At 42.9% G+C, this 18,079-nt stretch overlaps 1 protein-coding gene across 2 annotated transcripts in view; it reads right to left on the bottom strand.

The window, feature by feature from the left end:
- The window catches only part of TOPAZ1 (testis and ovary specific TOPAZ 1), a 76,188-nt gene extending 58,317 nt beyond the window's left edge, over positions 1 to 17,871 (bottom strand). Inside the window, exons 1-2 of one of the 2 annotated variants that reach the window (XM_078151201.1) lie at positions 17,145 to 17,871; positions 14,327 to 16,784 (exon numbers count right to left, since the gene is read on the bottom strand). In XM_078151201.1, coding sequence (XP_078007327.1) covers positions 14,327 to 16,784; positions 17,145 to 17,715 — 3,029 coding nt within the window. In that variant the 5' untranslated portion in view covers positions 17,716 to 17,871. Of the gene's footprint in view, positions 1 to 14,326; positions 16,785 to 17,144 lie in introns of those variants that run through there. The other variant, XM_078151202.1, reaches the window with a different exon arrangement.
- Positions 17,872 to 18,079: the final 208 nt, after the last annotated feature.

Here is an 18,079-nt window from a genome sequence, read left to right as displayed (position 1 = left end):
CACCACATCAACCGCTTCTGACAACATACATAAGATTTCATACCTACAGACCTGGTCACCTATACAATGAAGATAGAGACAGCTTTTGAACTAGTCCACACTGACCACTCCCTTTCGTAAGTCAGGACTTCTTTGGACACTTAGCAGCCTGCTAAAGGGAAAGTTAGTTATAGGAAGGAAAAATAAATCTATACTCGTTTTAAAATCAGGTCTAGGGGAAAAAGACAGAGGGAGGGCACTATAAACATACATATCTTAAAATAGATTTTAAAGTTCTAGGGTTAGTTATTTTCTCCTATTTAGAGCTATTAAACTCATTGGTTTTTCTAGGAAAAAATTACAAGAGTAATGGTAGAACACTTGAAATTACATGCCCAAAAATGCTCTGAAGAAATTATAACACATTGACTGCATATGCCAAAGCTCTATTCATAAAGGTCAACCATGTTCTCTACTCAATTCCAGTATTAATTCCATGTCTCACAATACTGCTTTATAGCTTATTCTAAGGTTGGGATTTTAAAAAACATTCACAAAAATAAACTGCCTAAAAGTAAAAACTGGGGACAAACTAGTAAAAGCAGCTTAGTTTTGTTTATATTTGAGGTAGAGAGAAAAAGTTTGTGCGTGTGTTAAGACAATACAAGAATCAGCCAATCAATATTCATTAAGTGCCTACTATGTGCCAGGGACTGTGCTAAGTTCTAGGGATTTAAAAAAAAAAGGGCAAAAGACAGTCCCTGACCTCAAGGAGTTTATAATCTAATGGGGAAGACTATATTCAAACAAATGTATATTTGTATATAAAGCAGAGGCTATGTATAGGAAAACAGAGGAAAGGCACTGGAATTGAGAGGCTGAGGAAGGCTTCTTGAAGAAGGTGGGATTTTAGTTGAAATTTAAAGGAAGCCAGGGAGGTTAGTAGTTGGCACAGAGGAGGAAGAGCATTCCACGTATGGGGGACAGCCAGAGAAAATGCAGAGAGCTGGCCACTTCATGTGAGACTGGGGTGAAGGAGGAAAAAGTAGTAAGAAAGCACCTGAGTGACAGATGAGGAACACCAGAATAGAGAGAGATCATGGTGAATGGCCTCAACTTTTTCTAATAAAATATGAGGCAAGGTTCTCAGCTTGGTACAGGGGAAAGGTGAAGGGTACAAGCCACAGGAGGTGGAACAGGGAGGTGGTAAAGGAAGAATAGTGGGATTGCCCAGAAGCAGCGAGGGCCCAGTGAGGTTATGAAACAAATCTGTACCAGACTCCATTCAGCAGCCCCTGTGTAGACACGAAGGCCATGACGAATGGTCAGAGTGATCCGAGGCTGGGGCCTGTGTCTGGACATAATCAGCAACAAGGACCTGGGAGTTCAAGAGATTCCCTGATACAAATAACCAGAGGGAGAACTTTGTTTACTAACCCTCTGAGTATTACCATCAAGCAAAGAATAAAACAAGGAGATCTGTCACCCATTCTCTTGGTGGCACTGTCTTGTTGTGACTCTTGGAATGCCACTACCCCACTTCTGAAGAATCGAAGTCGTGGGGGCCCAGAAGTCACTTCGAAATGTTTCTAATGTTTGCTCACCATAAAGGCTCTCGAGGAAGCGTATGATTAAAAAAAAAAAAAAGGAGGGGGTCCTGTCACGTACCAAGAATGGAAAACAGTGCACAACTCTAGCCTTCTTAGTGCCTATAAAAATCAACAAAGATAGAAGATGATCTTCAGGACACTGGACAGATTCTCAGTGGCCATAAACCACTCTCTCCTACTCAACTCCACACCAAAGAGGATTCCAAGGGTGTGAACCTGGATGGTGGCATGTGAGTTTGCTAAGTCTGGAATGCCAATGGGACATTCAAGTGGTGATGTTCAATAGGCAGTTGGTATGCAGAATTAGGGATCGAGAAAGAGAGATTCTGGCTAGATACAGAGATTTAGCAATCATTTGCACTGAGATAAAGAAACCCCTAGAAGCCAATGAGATCACCAAAGGAGAGAACACAGAGAAACGAATGACCATCTATGATCGAACAGCTGCAGACAGAAACACTGAATGCCAAGGGAGCAGAGTATTCATAGAATGAAGGGCTGTGAAAAGCGACAGAAGTGAAAGAAGAAAAGAATGAGGAAAAACACCTCCAGAGAGAATCGATGAACTCCAAGTGTAGATCGAATCATAGTTTCTTCACTTGTTAAATCTCAAAACTATCCCCTCAAGTGCATAATGGTCTTAGGTGATTACCATGTAAGGAAAACAATCTTAGAAGAATGACTGCTCAGCTTAATTAAGTGGCAAGCCATCACTGAAAGTTGTTTAGCCAGACAATTTAAAGAGCTATCTTTATAGGGAAGACTTCACACTCCAAGAATAATTTATCTCAGTTTCTTCACCTATAAAACGGAGTTAATTCCTGTCATAACAAACTCAACTCTCAGGGTTGTTGCAAAGCTCAAATGAGATAATGGATGTAAAGCAGTTCCCACATTTTTAAAGTGCTATATAAAAGTCAGTTATTCCTTAGCACTGAGTTACGGGAGTATGCTTTGAATTACTTGGGGAGGGGAACAAAGATGCTCATGGTTTCATTTTGAGAAAGCAGTGGTCATGCATGCTTCCGATAACACTAGGCTAACTCAGAATGCTGGACCTCAACAAGATCAAACATGACTGAGCTTATTTCCCTCCGTTGGTCAAGCCTTTTCAGGGGCGTGCAGAATTTTGTACCGGGGCTTTCAATTGTTCTCTCGTTTTAATACTCTGTTCAAATGGCAATCACTCCAGGGGCATGTGCCAGAGTTGCATCCCTGAAGGAGCCAAAGTCAAGGACTATCAGAGATCCTATCCTGCAGCAGCTGCTGCTGGGAGGAAGCCAAGTGTTTTGAGCCCACAATGAAATGAGATCAAATCACACTTAGGTGCCAAGTGTGGTTGAAAACAAAAAACCAAGAACTGACCAACCATTATTGTGAAATCGCCCGATTATGTTCAGAGGAATCTGCTAGTTAGAGGAGTTCATTCCTCTGCAGCACAGTGTAGACTTTTCAGGGTTGGAAGAACAGAAGGAAAACCAATGGAGGGAAAACACCAAACCAAACCAAACCAAACAGCTACTAAATGCTGTCTGGGAAAGAACCTTTGTCATGTGCAAGACAACACAAAGACTGGAGTACTGAAGTTAGGGAAAAGAAAATATTTAACTGATAAAATCAACCTTTTCATTTAAGGCTACACCAAAACATGGTAGAAATCCAAGTGGGTCAACCTATAAGATCAAAATACCTTCATTAGACTGCTAAAAAACACTACCCACCATCCCCAAAGTTTTAGAGATTAACTTCCAGCGGGCCTGGAAGTCTCATCCCCATTGAGAGGATGATGAATTCTGATAAATACTGATACACTGAGAAGCAGAATTATTTCAGCATTAGAGAAATGTTCGAATGGAGATGGAATACAGCAATATCACCTTATACCATATCACGTGTCAATGAAATTTATCTAAGATAGGGAGATGCATACTTGAGTGGTCCAAGAACTCAGATTTAAATACCATTGCAAACCTATGGCCTATAAGCAAGGCCAGACTTGAAAAACTGGATTGTCAAAGATACACTTAATATCCAGTATAACAAAAGTGTGATTTCATGATGAAGGATTAAAGAATGTGTCAAAATCTTACGAACTCAAAGCCAAAACACGTAAAACAAATTATTTTAGCAAAAGCATTTACTGCATATGAAAAGCCATTTTAATAGAATAAAGAGGCTTATTTTAATAAATTTAAATTTAATTATTTTACAGACTGCAGAGATTAGAAAAGCATAAAGCATGCTACCTGCCCTCAAGGAATTTACAATTTAATTGTAAGGCTATGACTAATGCAGAATAAGCAATATAATGGGCAACATAAGCATAATGTTTTAAGTGTTAAATTGAAGTAAAACAGAAGCACTTTAGGAGTTTAGAGCAATGAAGGCTAGAATAATCAGAAGGTTTTCTATGAAAAGCTAGAGCTGGAGAAGTCTTGAGAAAGTAAAAAGAATGGGAAGTCATTCAAGGTCCAAAGAATATGAGCAAAGTCACAGCAAGAGACACAAATGTGCCTGACCATGTAGCAGTGAGCAGACCAGTGGGCAGTGAAAGAGGAGGAGCAGGGGAAAGGAAAAGAGCATGTGCCTGGAGGGTCAGACACAGGAGCCAGATCCCTGGGAAAACTTCATCATTCATTAAATCTAGGATAGTCTTTTCTGCTCAACAAATGAACAAAGCTGACGAAGAAAAGTTTTAGCAGAGTCAAACTGCAGAGCTTGGGTTCTAATGAATAAAGAGAAATGAAATCTATGGCCACTGAAAGATGCCGATGTAACCCAAGCAGGCTCCACAAGGTGCTGGGTTCACCTTTTTCATTAAGAGAAGGCAGAGTAACACCCGGAAATATCTGGCCTGAACAAGTTAAGCACCAGCTCAGCCTCAACAGCTAAGTGATCTGTACTAAGTCACTTAATCTTTCCGAGTGCCAGGGTTCTCCACTATAAAATGCTCATACTCTGTGTTTGATGAAAGGGCTTTGTAAAGTCCTCCTAAAACCGAGGCCAAATACTAGACACCCAGATGACAGGCACAATATAACAGCTCTTCCAGCTCCAGAAAATGGGAAGGCCCAGGGAATGTGGGGCAAATCTAGATGTGAAAACCCACAGAAGAATCCAAGGCAGCGGACAGACAGCAGACACCTTCTCGCTGAGGTTTTCTATGGGACGCCTGTGAAGGACTGTGAGGGAAACAACATATTGAACATGTTTCATCTGCTGGATGAATTGGAGTCAAGGAGACCATTCAGAAAGCTATTAGAGTAATCTGAGTGTGAGGTGATAAGACTAGGTAGCAAAAATGGAGAGGAAAGATCAAAACGGAAATGGAAGGAGAAAAACTGTGATGGGATTCTTGACTGGATAGGGTTCAAACCCCATGGGTGGTAACAGGGATCATGTTGTAGCTGGAAGGGATTTTACAGAACATATACACAACGAGGAAACAGGTCTAGAAAGGTGGCGAGACAGATCAAGGGTCCTACAGAAAGGAAACAGCAGGGCCAGGGTTCGAAGCCAGATTCTTACCACAAACTCAGGGTTCTAGCACTCAGTCCTGCATGCGGCATAGGTGGCGTCATGGCTGGAGTACTGCGCCCGGAGTCAGGAAGACTCGTGCTCATGAGTTCAAATCTAGCCTCAAACACTTACTAGCTGTGTGACTCTGGGCAAGTCACTTCACCCTGTTTGCCTCAGTTTCTTCATGTGTAAAAATAAGTTGGAGGAGGAAATGGCCAACCACTCCAATATCTCTAAATGGAGAGATCTGAAAAACAATAAATGTCTACTGACTGATTGATTACTCTGGGGTTTGAGTCTGTGTGAAGGGGAAAATAGTGCAGAGACAGGATGAATGACTTGGGGGAAGTTCAGTTTGAGCTAACACCCAGCTGGCTGAGTAAAATCCAGAAATGTTTTTCCTATGAAGACACTCAACAAAACCATCAACTTTTCCTTACTGTCAAGACTAGTGTTAAATACTCACTGGTCATGCACTACAAAGAGCATGTTTTTTATACAATCATGGCACACACGTTATATCATCAAAGGGTGGAGAACAGATAGAATGTGGTTTTCCCTAGATCAGTGAACATGCGATGGACAGGCAATAAAAACAGATAAAATCTGAATCTATACCAAAGGAAGTATAAGCAAAAAGAAAGCGTTTTCACAAACAGGCCCTCACGACCCACCTGAACGCTGAGACAAACCCAGAGATGGAGTTAAACCCCAAGTCCAACAGTTAGCTGTCTGTTCTCAGATGCCATATTTACAGTTTAAAACAACAGTGGCTTTTTTCTTGACATCAGCAAACTGTTTCTGAAGCCACCCCTTGGCAGCGAGTGCTTTGGAACAACGACTCTACAGTTACTCCAATGGCTCTGGGATCTCACTGCAGCCCAGCCGATGCCTGCTGATGCTGTATGACTCTGGTCTAGGTTCTTTCCAGTTTCCCATTGGGAGAGAGAAGGTGTTTTTTTTTTTTTAATATATCCAGACCAAGAAAAGACAAAGCCCAAAACGAGTCTATGCTCCCTTTCTGTCTTCTGCCTCCTTCCCACCTTTCTACAAATACACTCAAACCTCATTCGACCTCTTCCCTACACTCTTCTCTCCCCCAGTGCTCTCTTTGCAAGTCAAGTCCTTTGCAAAGTCATTCCCAACTGTTGCCATCTTTGTAGATGACACTAAATTGAAAACTACATTTTCAACTACCTGCTGGAGAGTTCTAGGGCTCCCAATTATAAAACCTCCTTATTCACTTTGTTCCCAGATAAAAACAGCTACTTCCTGAAGCCTAATCATGCCTCACCTTTTTCTTCTTTCTGTACCTTTGCACACTGTCTTTCATGCCTGGAACATTTTCCCCCAACATCCTCAGCTTGCTTTCCTTTAAGCCCCAGCTCAGGCGCTACCTCCATACCCCAAACAGCCCCACTCAGATTTCTTGTAGGCACTAATTACAATTCTCACTTGAGTTCTTTTGGGCTTGTCTTTCTCCTCCCACTAGACCATAAGCTCCTAGGACAGTAGGGCCTAGGTCTTAGTTCACATTTCTAAGACTAATGCCCAGTGAAGTGTGCTTCCTCATTACTGCTGTGGGTCCTGGAGTATTGTTTCTTTATTTCTGTTGAGGGTTCTAGCACCTTCCCAGTCACCCAGGCCCACAAAGTTGGCATCATCCTCAACTCCTTGCTTTCACTCACTGTACGCATACAATCAGTTACAACATCGCTCACGTAGGGTCTCCCTTATTCCATTCACCTCCATTGCCCTCAGAGCCCCATAAGCTCTTCTGGTGACTACTGAAAGAGCCTTCTAATAGGTCTCTCAATTCCAGGCCAGCCTCTGCTCTGCTGTCAAAGTGATTTTCCTAAAGGACAGGTCAGACCACATTTCACTCATCACACACAGAATCATTCGGTAAATTCTAATGGCCCTGTTACTTTCAGAACTTTGCCCCTTACCATTTCAGTCTCGTACTTTATTCGCCATCACAAACCCTCCAGTTCAGCCTCATAGACCTATCTGCTGTCCCTAACACACACTACTCCACTTCCCATCCGTGTACCTTTGTACTGGCTGTTCCACAGCAGCTGTTTCCCAAGCCTGGAATGCTCTACCTCCTGACCTCCGCCTCTTTAGTTGCCCTGGCTTCCTTCAAGATTTAGATGCACGCTTTGTGCTGACTCAGTCCTACTGACCCTGTTTCCAGTGCTACTGGTCTTCTTGGTTGGGAGAGGCGGCAGCCACTGGGAAGTATGCCTTTTGATCCCATCACCTTGTCCTCTGCATTACTGGAGAGTCAGCACACGGCCACATGCACTTCCTTTCCATTCTCCTTACGGCTAATCTCATCTGCCTATGATATGGCCATGGCTCATCCCCGTCCAGAAAGCTGTACCTAACAGGGCTGTCTTACTCTTATTTGGCCAGGTTGTCTATAAATGCAATTCCCATTTGAATCCTGGGCTGGCCACAGTGGCCACTCCACCAACGCTTTTCTGCCTTTCTCTCCTTTTCCATTTCCCAGGCCCTCTTTACCTCTTGCTATGGGCCACTGTAATATTCTTTTAAACTCAACTGCCTTCAGTCTCCCTTCTTCAAACTGTCTTATGCACTGGCCCCCAGATCAGCTCAGAACTCTTTCAGGAGTGCCCCACTGCTAACCGAGCAAGTGTCAAAGTCCTTAGCTGGCTAGTTAAATGCAAGCCTCTATCATTTGCCCCTAACCTTCTTCTCCAGTTTCATTTCCCACTACCTACACACAAAGTGTGGGTAAAGAATTTGGCTGCCTGGAGACACTGAGACCAGAGCTTAAATTTGGCCTCAGACTGGTACTGTGAGACCCTGGGCAAGCCAGTAACTTCTGCCTCAGTCTCCTCAACTGTAAAATGGTGATAACAATAGGACCTACTTCATGGCTATTGTGAAGATCAAATGAGATCATATCTGTAAAATGCTTGGTACAGAGCCTGGCACACAGTAGGCATTTCATAAATGCTTCCCCCTTCCCTTTCCCCAAGTATGAATTTAACTTAGAAAAAGAAGGATCCTCAAAATAAAAGATCAAATATAATCAAAGTCTCGGTCTTCCCTTATCTTCTCCCCCCCCCCCCTTAACTCTTAAGACCTCAGGCATATCATCTTACATTTTCCCCTCAGGTTCCTGATCTGTATCAGAGGAGCAATAATATTTGTTCTATCTCCCTTATATTTATGACAGCTGGTGATCTAATTATTCCACAATAATTGGGGGGTAGAGAAATAATAGAACCTACATATCCTCATTCATCGTAACCCTTGCCTGACTGCTCGTCTCTGGGCAAGAGGGAAACCAATTTTCTCCAAGCTTGAGGGAAGCATTGAAAGAAGGCGATAAGGGTGTATCCCCAGGGTTTGGGGAGTGGGAGATGGAGTGCTATGTGAAAGGACCAGTGAAATGATCCCATTTTATAGAGCACCAGTCCTGAAGTCAGGAGGACCCGAGTTCAAATATGCCCTCAGACCAAACACTTGACACATATTAGCTGTGTGACCCTGGGCAAGTCACTTAACCCCAATTGCCCAACACACACACACAGCCCATCTGGCTAGACCACCGAGGACTGAAGAGGAGCAAAGTGAAAGAAGCCTCAAAAAGTAGGTTGGTCCCAGGTTGTAAAGGGCTTTAAATGCCCAACAAAGGAGATTGTAGTATTTAATCCTAGAGGGAAGAGGGAGTCACTAGAGCTTGAGTTAAGGAGTGACCTGGTCAGACCTGTGCTTCAGGAAGACCACTACAGTGTCTGAACAGAGGTGGGTTGGAGTGGGGAGAAACTTGGGGCAGGCAGATCCACTGGCAGGCCTGTAATTGAGTGGGGGTAGCAGCAGGAGAGAAGGGAGCACATACAAGAAATGCTGCAATACTTCATGGGGAACTAAGCCAACTTCCTTTTTTTTGGGGGGGGGCAAGTTACTAGACCAAGATTAGTAGAATGCTGTAGATATCAGCACACTGAAATACTGCATCTAGTTTATAGCCTATTTTAAGAAGGGCAAGGATAAGTAGAGGAGGGCAACCAGGACTGTGAAAGCTCTCAAAGTCACATCTCTGAAGAACTGGCTGAAAGAACTCGGGATGTTTAGCCTTGAAAAAAAAAAACGAATAAGGGAAGGAGAAACACGATAAAATACCTTCAAGTATTTGGAAGATTGTCTTGTGGGAGAAGAAACAGGCTTGTTTCCCTTAGCCCCAACTGTAGCATTAGGAGCAATGGATAAAAATCATCCTTGAGGTAAAGAAGTTTCCCAATAGTCACAGATGTACAAAAGTGAAATGGGCTGCCCAAAGGACTAGTAGATTTCTCCTCACTGGAAGTATTCCAGGAAAAGTCTATATATAAGAGATTTCTGGGCAGGTATTGATCAGTTGGCATAAGTACCCTTTCAATTCAGACTCTGATTAACATCTGCCATATTTCTGGGGGAAGGAGGGTCAAAGCAGACATCTGGAATAAGATCACTGCAAACTCTAGAGGGTAGTTTGGTAGGCTGAATAACTTTTCAACCCAAAATTACACCATATAGTATGTGGTACACCTTACTATTACACACAGACACAGCACACACTGTATTATATCTTTTGTCCTACCCAAGTGTCATTACTTCCAAAGCAGATGTCTGAATTTCTAGCAGCAGAAACTACTCTCCTTATAAGAAGAGTCGCAACATGACTGCATGGAAAGAATGTTAATGGCAAGAAAAACAAGCCCATTATGATATCATTGATGCGGCCTAGCTAGATGTCTCCGATTCAGAAGGGCAAAGCATTCATGTTCCCCAAGTGAAATGGTCTCAACACTATACTACCTTGGGACTTCTTTACCTATGGTGCTGGGACACCACCATCTATTAATCCATTTATGAGACAGGTCTCACACTATACCTGTGGAGATGATGTAAAGCTGTGGGCTACATGGTAATGGGGTGACAAGAGCCTGAACCAAAGTGGTAGCAGTGTCAGAGTAGAGAAGGGGGTATACTGGACAGATGATGTAATGGACTCAGAACTGGTCTGACGGCCAGACTCAAGTCATCGTTAATAGCTCGATGTTAATCTGGTAGGTCTCCAGTACAGTGCCTCCAAGGATCTGTGCTCATCTCTGTGCTAACACCTTACGAATCATACTAAGTGGAGTGAGATAGCTAACACTACTGGAGGAGAGATCTCGACGGGCTAGAGCACAGAGCTGAACCAAATAACATGATAAATGCAAAATATTAACCTGGATAAAAAAAACAACGTTAAAAAGTCTAAGAAGGGTGAGGCATGCTTGGACAATAGGTTGTCTAAAAGTGATCTTGAGGGTTCTGTGGATGTAGTGTGATGGGAGACAGTCAATGAAGTTGCATGAAGAGCACAGCTTCCAGGAGCAGGGAGGCGACAGCACCGCTGCACTCTGCCCTTCAGACCCACTTTGGCACCGTTCAGTTCTGGGTACCGCCGCTGAAGAGCACCTCCAGGATGATGTATCTACAGGAAGGTAAGGAGGATGCTACAGGATTTTGAGACCATGTCAGATGAGGATCAGTTGGTCTGGAGAAGACAGAGGGTGACATGGTAGCTATCTTTAAGGACCCGAAGGGCTGTTATACAGAGGGATTAGACTCGTTCTGTTTGGCCCCAGGAGGTAGAACTAGAAGCAAATTACAGCTTCTCAAAAGGTGAATGGGCTGCATCAAAAAGTGGCAGGTTTCAACTCCTGGAGGCTCTTCAAGCAGAGGATGGACAACAACTCACATCAGTTATCATGTAGGCTGGATCAGATGACTACAGAGGTCTCTTCCACATCTCAAATTCTGATTCGGTCTCCCTCATAATCTGGGTCCTAGAAGCCTTCTTCTCTATTGCCAGGAAGATAGGGCTCCTTTGCCTGTATCTATAGGTGTAAAGTAGCAAGGAACTAAGGCACCTATCTGAGCCAGGAGTGAGAATGTCTGCTCTTACTGAGGAAATCTGACACTACAGCTCAGCCAAGTAAGCTCTTGTTTGAATTTCTCCCCCTTATCTCTCCTTCTTTGCTTGGAGGGAGAGGCATCTTCATGATGTCTATGAAACGATAAAGCCCGATAATCATCTACTTTAGTCACTCATATTAAGACCAAAACTAAAGGTGCTTACTACATTTACAAAAATCAGAAATTAGCATTTATATACTATTAGGTCAGTAAATGCTATTAATCCATTCTTGAGAAAATCAAGAGTTTCACCTGGATCAAATAAAGTTAGCAAAGGGCTTTAAAAAAAAAAAGGCAAAGAAACTGCAGACTACACTAATGAGGATGAAGAATATTAACTCACAATACAAAAAAATGTGAGATTTGGCCATGATAATAATGAACAGTTTTAAAGGGCAGATATTAAAAATCTGAAGAGTCTTGCAATTAAATAATACCATAGAAACTACAATGAGAACCTAGCAGGTTGACACAATTTGATGACTTTGAAGTATTTGATATTTTCAAAATCCCCTTAAAATATGTACTAAACAAATGTATAGATTTTTTGATGAAATGTTAGTACTCCTAACTAAGCAGATTCTAGTAAAACCGGTCATGTCCTTTTTCAGTCATGTCCAACTCTTTGTAACCACATTTAGCAAAATTTCTTGGCAAAGAAACTGAAGTAGTTTGCCATTTTCTTCTCCAGCTCATTTTACAGATAAGAAAACTGAGGCAAAAAGGGTTAAGTGACTTGCCCAGGGTCAAAGAGCTAGCAAGTGGCTGACTCAAGGCCCAGCACTCTATCCACAATACCACCTAGCTGCCCTACAACCAACTGAGGTTACATCGAATAAAGCTGGACTGAAAGAGCAATCCACAAAACCAAGAAAGAATGCTTAAACAAAGACTGCAACAGCTGTAACATTGGATCATTCAGTTTTTTTTTCTACCTCAAAACATAAGTTATTATAAATACCATACCATGCATTTTTTAAGAAAAGTAAAATAAAATAAAGTTGGGAAAAAAACACTAGTGTGGAAATAAAAGACCTGTTTAAAAATAGTCAATATTATCTCTTCTTTAATTCTAAGTCCAAGGATTTACACAAGAAAAAAATTCAACACAAGCAACAATAAAAAAGACACAATATGAAGTTGTACATGCTGGCAGGTATCTGAATAGCAGGGAAACTGATCATCCCCATCTAGTAAGCTTCCCTTACAAGACAATTAGGTATTCCTGCTACACTATTTCTACTAACTAATGTCACGATTAGGCCAATACAAAACTCAGAGCCTGGGAAGGAAACAAAAGAAGCACCATTCAATTTAAATGCAATTAGAAATAAAAATTTTGTACTTTCAAATCATTAAGAAACTGAATTGCTGAACACTAAAAATGAAATGACTACCTGACAGCTAGGGTAACTGTCCAGGGTAGGTTAACATAATGCTCACACACCTAGTTTTACACTTATAACATGACTATCTAAAATAGGAATACTGCACAGTACAGTAATTTAGGCAGGGAGAGAGAGGCTAATGCTTTTCTCCTCTACAAAATTAACTCTTCAAACCCCAGTTTCCCTCAACCACCAAAAATAGGAGATGTAGTTTGTTACACAGTTTTTATGCTGGGTAATAGCTAGGGAAATGCATTTGAATGTATGGAATTTTGTTTTGGGATTACCATTAGAAAACACCACTGAAATAATTTAACTTATTGACATACAGAAAAAGTACTTTTCCTAATATAATGCAGGTTGACAACCAGGTGTTTTTTAAAGGGGGGTGGGGCAGTCCAACTTAGGAGAATTCTCCTAAGGCATGAAGTATGACGTATTTTAGTAAAATGCAGTCAATGTGAGATTATTTCCATATTTTACACTACATCATTAAGAGATGACAGTTCACTCAAAACTGTCTTTAAAATTCACTACGCTCATGGGCTTTCTCAGAATTGACGCAAAATACTCTAGTATAAAAAAAGCACTAAAGATGGGAAAGATCTGCTTTCAAATTTTGGCTTTCCTACCTCTTACATGTGACTTTGGGCAAATCAGCCTCTCAGTCTCTAAAATAAGGAGGTTGGACTAGGTCATTTGTAAGGTCCTTTCTAACTCTACGATCTTCAGAATGCAGTAACAACTAAAAAAAGTTGTTTAAATCTTAAAGATTAGGATTATACCGTACCTGTAGTTTTCAATGAAATTCAAACATCTATTAGATACACATCCTTGGTAAGAACAGTGCTAGGCATCTAGGTGCTGTTTTCTAACCTGAACTCTAGAGCAGAGAAGCAACTCAAAGTCAGTACTTAGTTAAGAATATGAGATATATTTGTACCTAACATTTCTGTGCGTCTACTTACTACCATGTGTTAGGCTTAATGAAGTCAACATTCTGTTCAGAAAATGAGAAAGTTCACCATAATTATGTTTACTTAAAGTGGAGTATTTATTAAATTTGACCTCCTAGGAAATCTATGGGGCAGTAAGTAAAGAGAAATAATTCACCACAGTAAGTGCAGGCTTCAAATACATTAATTCTACATAAAGTCTATAATATAACTCCATACCTCCATCTGTTTTCATACTTTTATCTATGCTAAATACAGAATATTAAGCTCAATTCACTTAATGGATTAAAGCAAAATAGGTGATAGAACCTGTCCCTTAACATAAATGGCTTTTCCCCACTGAAAAGCCACTTCACGAACATTAAATATTTGAAAAACCAACAACAAAAGTTAAGTGTCAAGGGAGAAGGCACTTTTCAGGAAAAGAAATGTATTAGTTCAGAAGCATCAAAAAGGATAGCAGTTTAAAGTACATTGGGAACCCTACTTGCTATTAGTGCTTAACATTTTTTCTATTAACCACATAAACAATTTTAATATTCACTACTGATTTGTAAAACTTCTCCAAATGCAGCAACTGCATAATCGAAAAAAGGTTTTCTATCATATGTATACTTGATATCTTTAGCTAACCTGATTTCTAAGATTCAGATAAACCTTTACTTCTACTTTGCTTTTATCATAATTCTTTCCTAGGCTCAGTGCAGCGATCTGACATTATATTAAAGGTCTGGGGGAAAAACATAAAAAAAAACCACCCAAAAAAAACCCGCAACAAAAACCCAATACATACCACCCAGCTCATTGGTAATTGTAAACACATTAGCATAACCTAAAAAAGTAGAAAAGAAAAACCCTGAACTTCTACAATATTTTGCAACTAAAATGGTACCTCTTTCCATGCTGACAGGCAAACCTAGAGTCATTGCTTGGCTCTCTTTTCACTGGCAGTTTCATAGGCTTTAAATCGATCTCTTGGCAGTCTTCAGCAGCATTAAGTTCCTGGTTTTTAAAAGCGTCACCTGAAGTAAATAAACGTTCCCCTTCAACTCCAAAGAGTTCTGGATCATCCTGAATTACATCAATTACAAGGACATCATTTTCATAAGCTTGAAGTATATCTGGAAATTCAACTTTAATTTCTGCAAAGCTTTTTCTGGATACTTCCTGACCAACTTCTCCAGATGAAATAAAAGAATCAAACAAGTGAGGTTCCCTGGAAGGTGAGCATGTAGTGCTTTTCTTTGTACAACCAGAATCGGAAGAAAAATCATTCTTTTCAGAGGTAGGAGGTATAGCATCTGTGATAGCCTCAGAAAGCTGGTTAGATGGGTTGGTTTTAGCTTGTTTCAAGAAGCTCCGAGAAACAGTACTAGAGTTTTTGCTGCAGATCTCATCAGGATTGGCTTGTATTAGTGGCACGCCAGCAGGGATGCACAGAGACTGTGAATCTGTATTTACTGTACTGTCAATTTCTTTCATCCTATTCTGTCTAATCTCTGCTGCAGAGAAATTGTCAAGGAGCTCTAGGGGACTATAGGCTTCCTTCTCTGATTTAACATTTACCTCCTTTTTGGATTCCGTCTTATTCTTGAGCAAAGGAATTTTAAAGTTTGTCAGTCGCCTGGTGTTTAGCATTTTCACTAAATTTGGCACTGCAAGTGTGTGTTGGGCAAGAGCCGTTTTCCTACTCATAATTTTGCCTGCAACATTGTTTACATCCTGATTATTTTGAGAAGTAGACAGATTAAGTTTTGCTGAAATTCCTTTATCTTTTCTTGGATTCACTGCCAAGTGTACGGTCATATCAGTTAAATGAGAATTTTCACCACCATTAGAAGTCACCTCTGATTCAATTCTACTCAGACCTTCTGACTTCCCTTTTTTGTTACTGCTGTTTATATGCTCCTCTATATCCATTGAAGGAGACGTTAGTGCAGTAACAGAAGGCAAAAAACCTGCTTCTATGTCCACTTTTTCTTTACTTGAAGGTGCTTTCTTTGCTTCTGTAACAAAACTGTGTAACATTAATTTAGAATTATCAGCTAAGAGTTCATTACTTAGAAGCAGCCTATCAGAATTATCTTGACATAAACTTTCTTGAGACCCAGAAGGAAAGGCATTTGATTCAATTAAGACACCCTTCTTATGAGACCAAACAGATGTCCTAGCACATGAATAACAAGGCCAAATTCTTTTGCCAGTCATTGGCACTGTTCTTCTACAGCCTAATTTTAATTCTTCAGTTTCACTTTTTAAGTCTTCTGAGGCTTTCTTTTCAACACAATGGTAATCAGGAACATCAAATACATCTTGAGATAGTTTCACTATGGGGCTCTTCACCAACTTAAGGTGTTCACATGGCTTTGTGCTTTTATGGTCAAGGGGCTCTGGAATAGTCTTATTTCTTTCTTTTCTACCATAGGGTTCAAATGCATCATTTGCATGGTGTCTTGCACTCATCTTCTTGTGAGTCTTCTCTTCAGTGACTTCCTGAGGACTAACAGAATTATCTACTATAGAGGAACCCTTTCTTAAAAGAACTGAACTTGTTTTAAACTCTGAAGTATCTTTACTTTCTGTGAACATTTGCTTTGCTTGCAACCATAATCCATCTGATTTGTTATCCACATTTGGGAAACTTATCTCGGTGACTGTTTCATCCATTTTTTCAGACAATCTCATCCTTTTCCTGGGTTTTCTCCCAACTCCTCTTTTTACTTCTTTGGAGTGTTTGTTTTTTGTATTTTGAAAACAAGAAAATGTGCCATTATTTCTATTACGGCATAATCCTTCTTTGTTCCCTTCTAGCAACACTTTCTTCACTCCCACGATATCTTCTTCACTTAGAAGATGAGGGGGACCATTCACATCACTCTTCTCCTCATTCTCTGCTACATGCACATGGTCGCCACTTTTATAAGCAAGTTTCCTTTCATCACGACAATCCTTCAAAAAGGGCTGGCAATTACAGTCACCTTTAATCACTGGACATGTCTCTACTGTAGGTGACAGGCTGTCATGAGAATACCTGGAGCTCTCCCTACACAGCCCATCTTGGAACTCGGCTAGAATACTCTGTACATCCTTCTTTTCAGTTACTTTGGGAGATGGTTTTTCTAAACCTTTAGGTTTTACGTTTCTAATTTTTCTTTTATTACACTGTACCAAATCTTCCTTGCCCAAAGTCTGCATTAAAGTCATGCTTTTAAACGCACTGGACTCCACTGTCTGAAAAGATTCAGAACTGATTAATGATTCCTTCATGCTACAATCACAAGGCAAATTCAAGTCAGTCGCTGGCTGAAGTTCACCTTTTCCACTTGAACCTTCTTTATTTTTTTTCTTTACTAAATAAAAAACAAAACACATTTCAGATGGCTTTTAAAGAGGTTAATTTTCAACTTAAAGGATTATGTAACAATATCAAAAAAAAAAGGGGAGGCTGAATTGAGATCAGTATTTTAAAAAAGGCCAACTTTGACTCACGGAGCCCACTTCCCTCTACAAGAGGGCTCTGGGACATTCTGGTTAAAGTCTGCTTCCAAGGTGCGGGTACAGCCCGGAGGAGCACCCTAGCCCGGACGCATCCCGTCGCAGAACCCCCCCCCCGCCGCCGCCCCCCCCCCGGACCCTGACCCAAGTTCTCAGGCTCGGTTTCCTCCTCTGCACAATGGGGAGGAGGAGGCAGCGTTCCGAGGGGACCCCACCTTTCTCCTTCGCCTTCGGCTTAGGGCAGGCCGCGGCCCGGGCCTCCCCCTGGCCCGGGCTCGGCGACTTCCGCTCCGAGGCCCGGGGGGCCGCGCCCGACCCGGCGCGCCCGAGATTCCGGCTCCGCCGGCACCGCGTCCTCTCCTTCCTCTCCTCGCCCGCCCCGTCACTGAGGCTCTGCTCGCCCGACGCCTCATCCCCGGCTCCGCAGGGCCCCGCGGGCAGGGCGGCGGCCGGCCCCCTCCGGCCGCGGCCTCGGCCAGGCCCGCGCTCCCGGTGCTGCGGCTGCTCCGCGGCGGGCGGGGCCTCCCTGGTGCCGGGCCTGCGGCCGCGCTTCCGCAGCGGCACCGCCTCCTCCTCGGCTTCGGCCGCCGCCGCCACGGCCTCCCGGGCCTGCCGCCGCCTCCAGTCCTGCTTGGCCGAGGCAGGCTCCGAGCCGGGCCCTGCCGACGAGGCCGAGGCCCGAGTGCACAGGCGGCGGCCCGACGCCGACTCCCGCTCGGCCTCTTCGCTGCCGCCGTCGTCGCCCGGCCGTGCGGGTCCCGAACCCCGCGACCGTAACCGCGGCATAGTCCGCCGCGCCCTCAAGCAGCCTCCGCCTCGACGTGGCGGCTTCGTCTGCCGAAGCCGCGGCCTCGCGCCAGCCTCACTCCTGCGCGCGCCACTCGTGCTCCTCACACCCCGAGGCCGAGGCAGTGGGAAGCGGAAGTGACGCGCGGCACCCCCTGCCCCGCCAGCCTGGCCGGGGGACCCCGGGCTGTGAGGTGGCCTTCTGAGCCAAAGCGAGGCCAGCGCAGGGGGGGGGAGGGGGGCGGGAAGGAGGGAGGGAGCCCCCTCTGTCCTGAGGCCTCCGAAGCGAAATCGAGGCCGCAGCGGGAGGAGGCGGGGTGGGGGATGGGGGTGGAGTAGAGGGGGGGGTGCGGGAGGGAGGCCT

Source organism: Phascolarctos cinereus, unplaced genomic scaffold (assembly GCF_003287225.1).
Source record: "Phascolarctos cinereus isolate Bilbo 61053 unplaced genomic scaffold, phaCin_HiC Scaffold_1;HRSCAF=81, whole genome shotgun sequence".
Classification (NCBI taxonomy): Eukaryota; Metazoa; Chordata; class Mammalia; order Diprotodontia; family Phascolarctidae; genus Phascolarctos; species Phascolarctos cinereus.
This window is presented reverse-complemented; position numbering and strand designations above follow the sequence as displayed.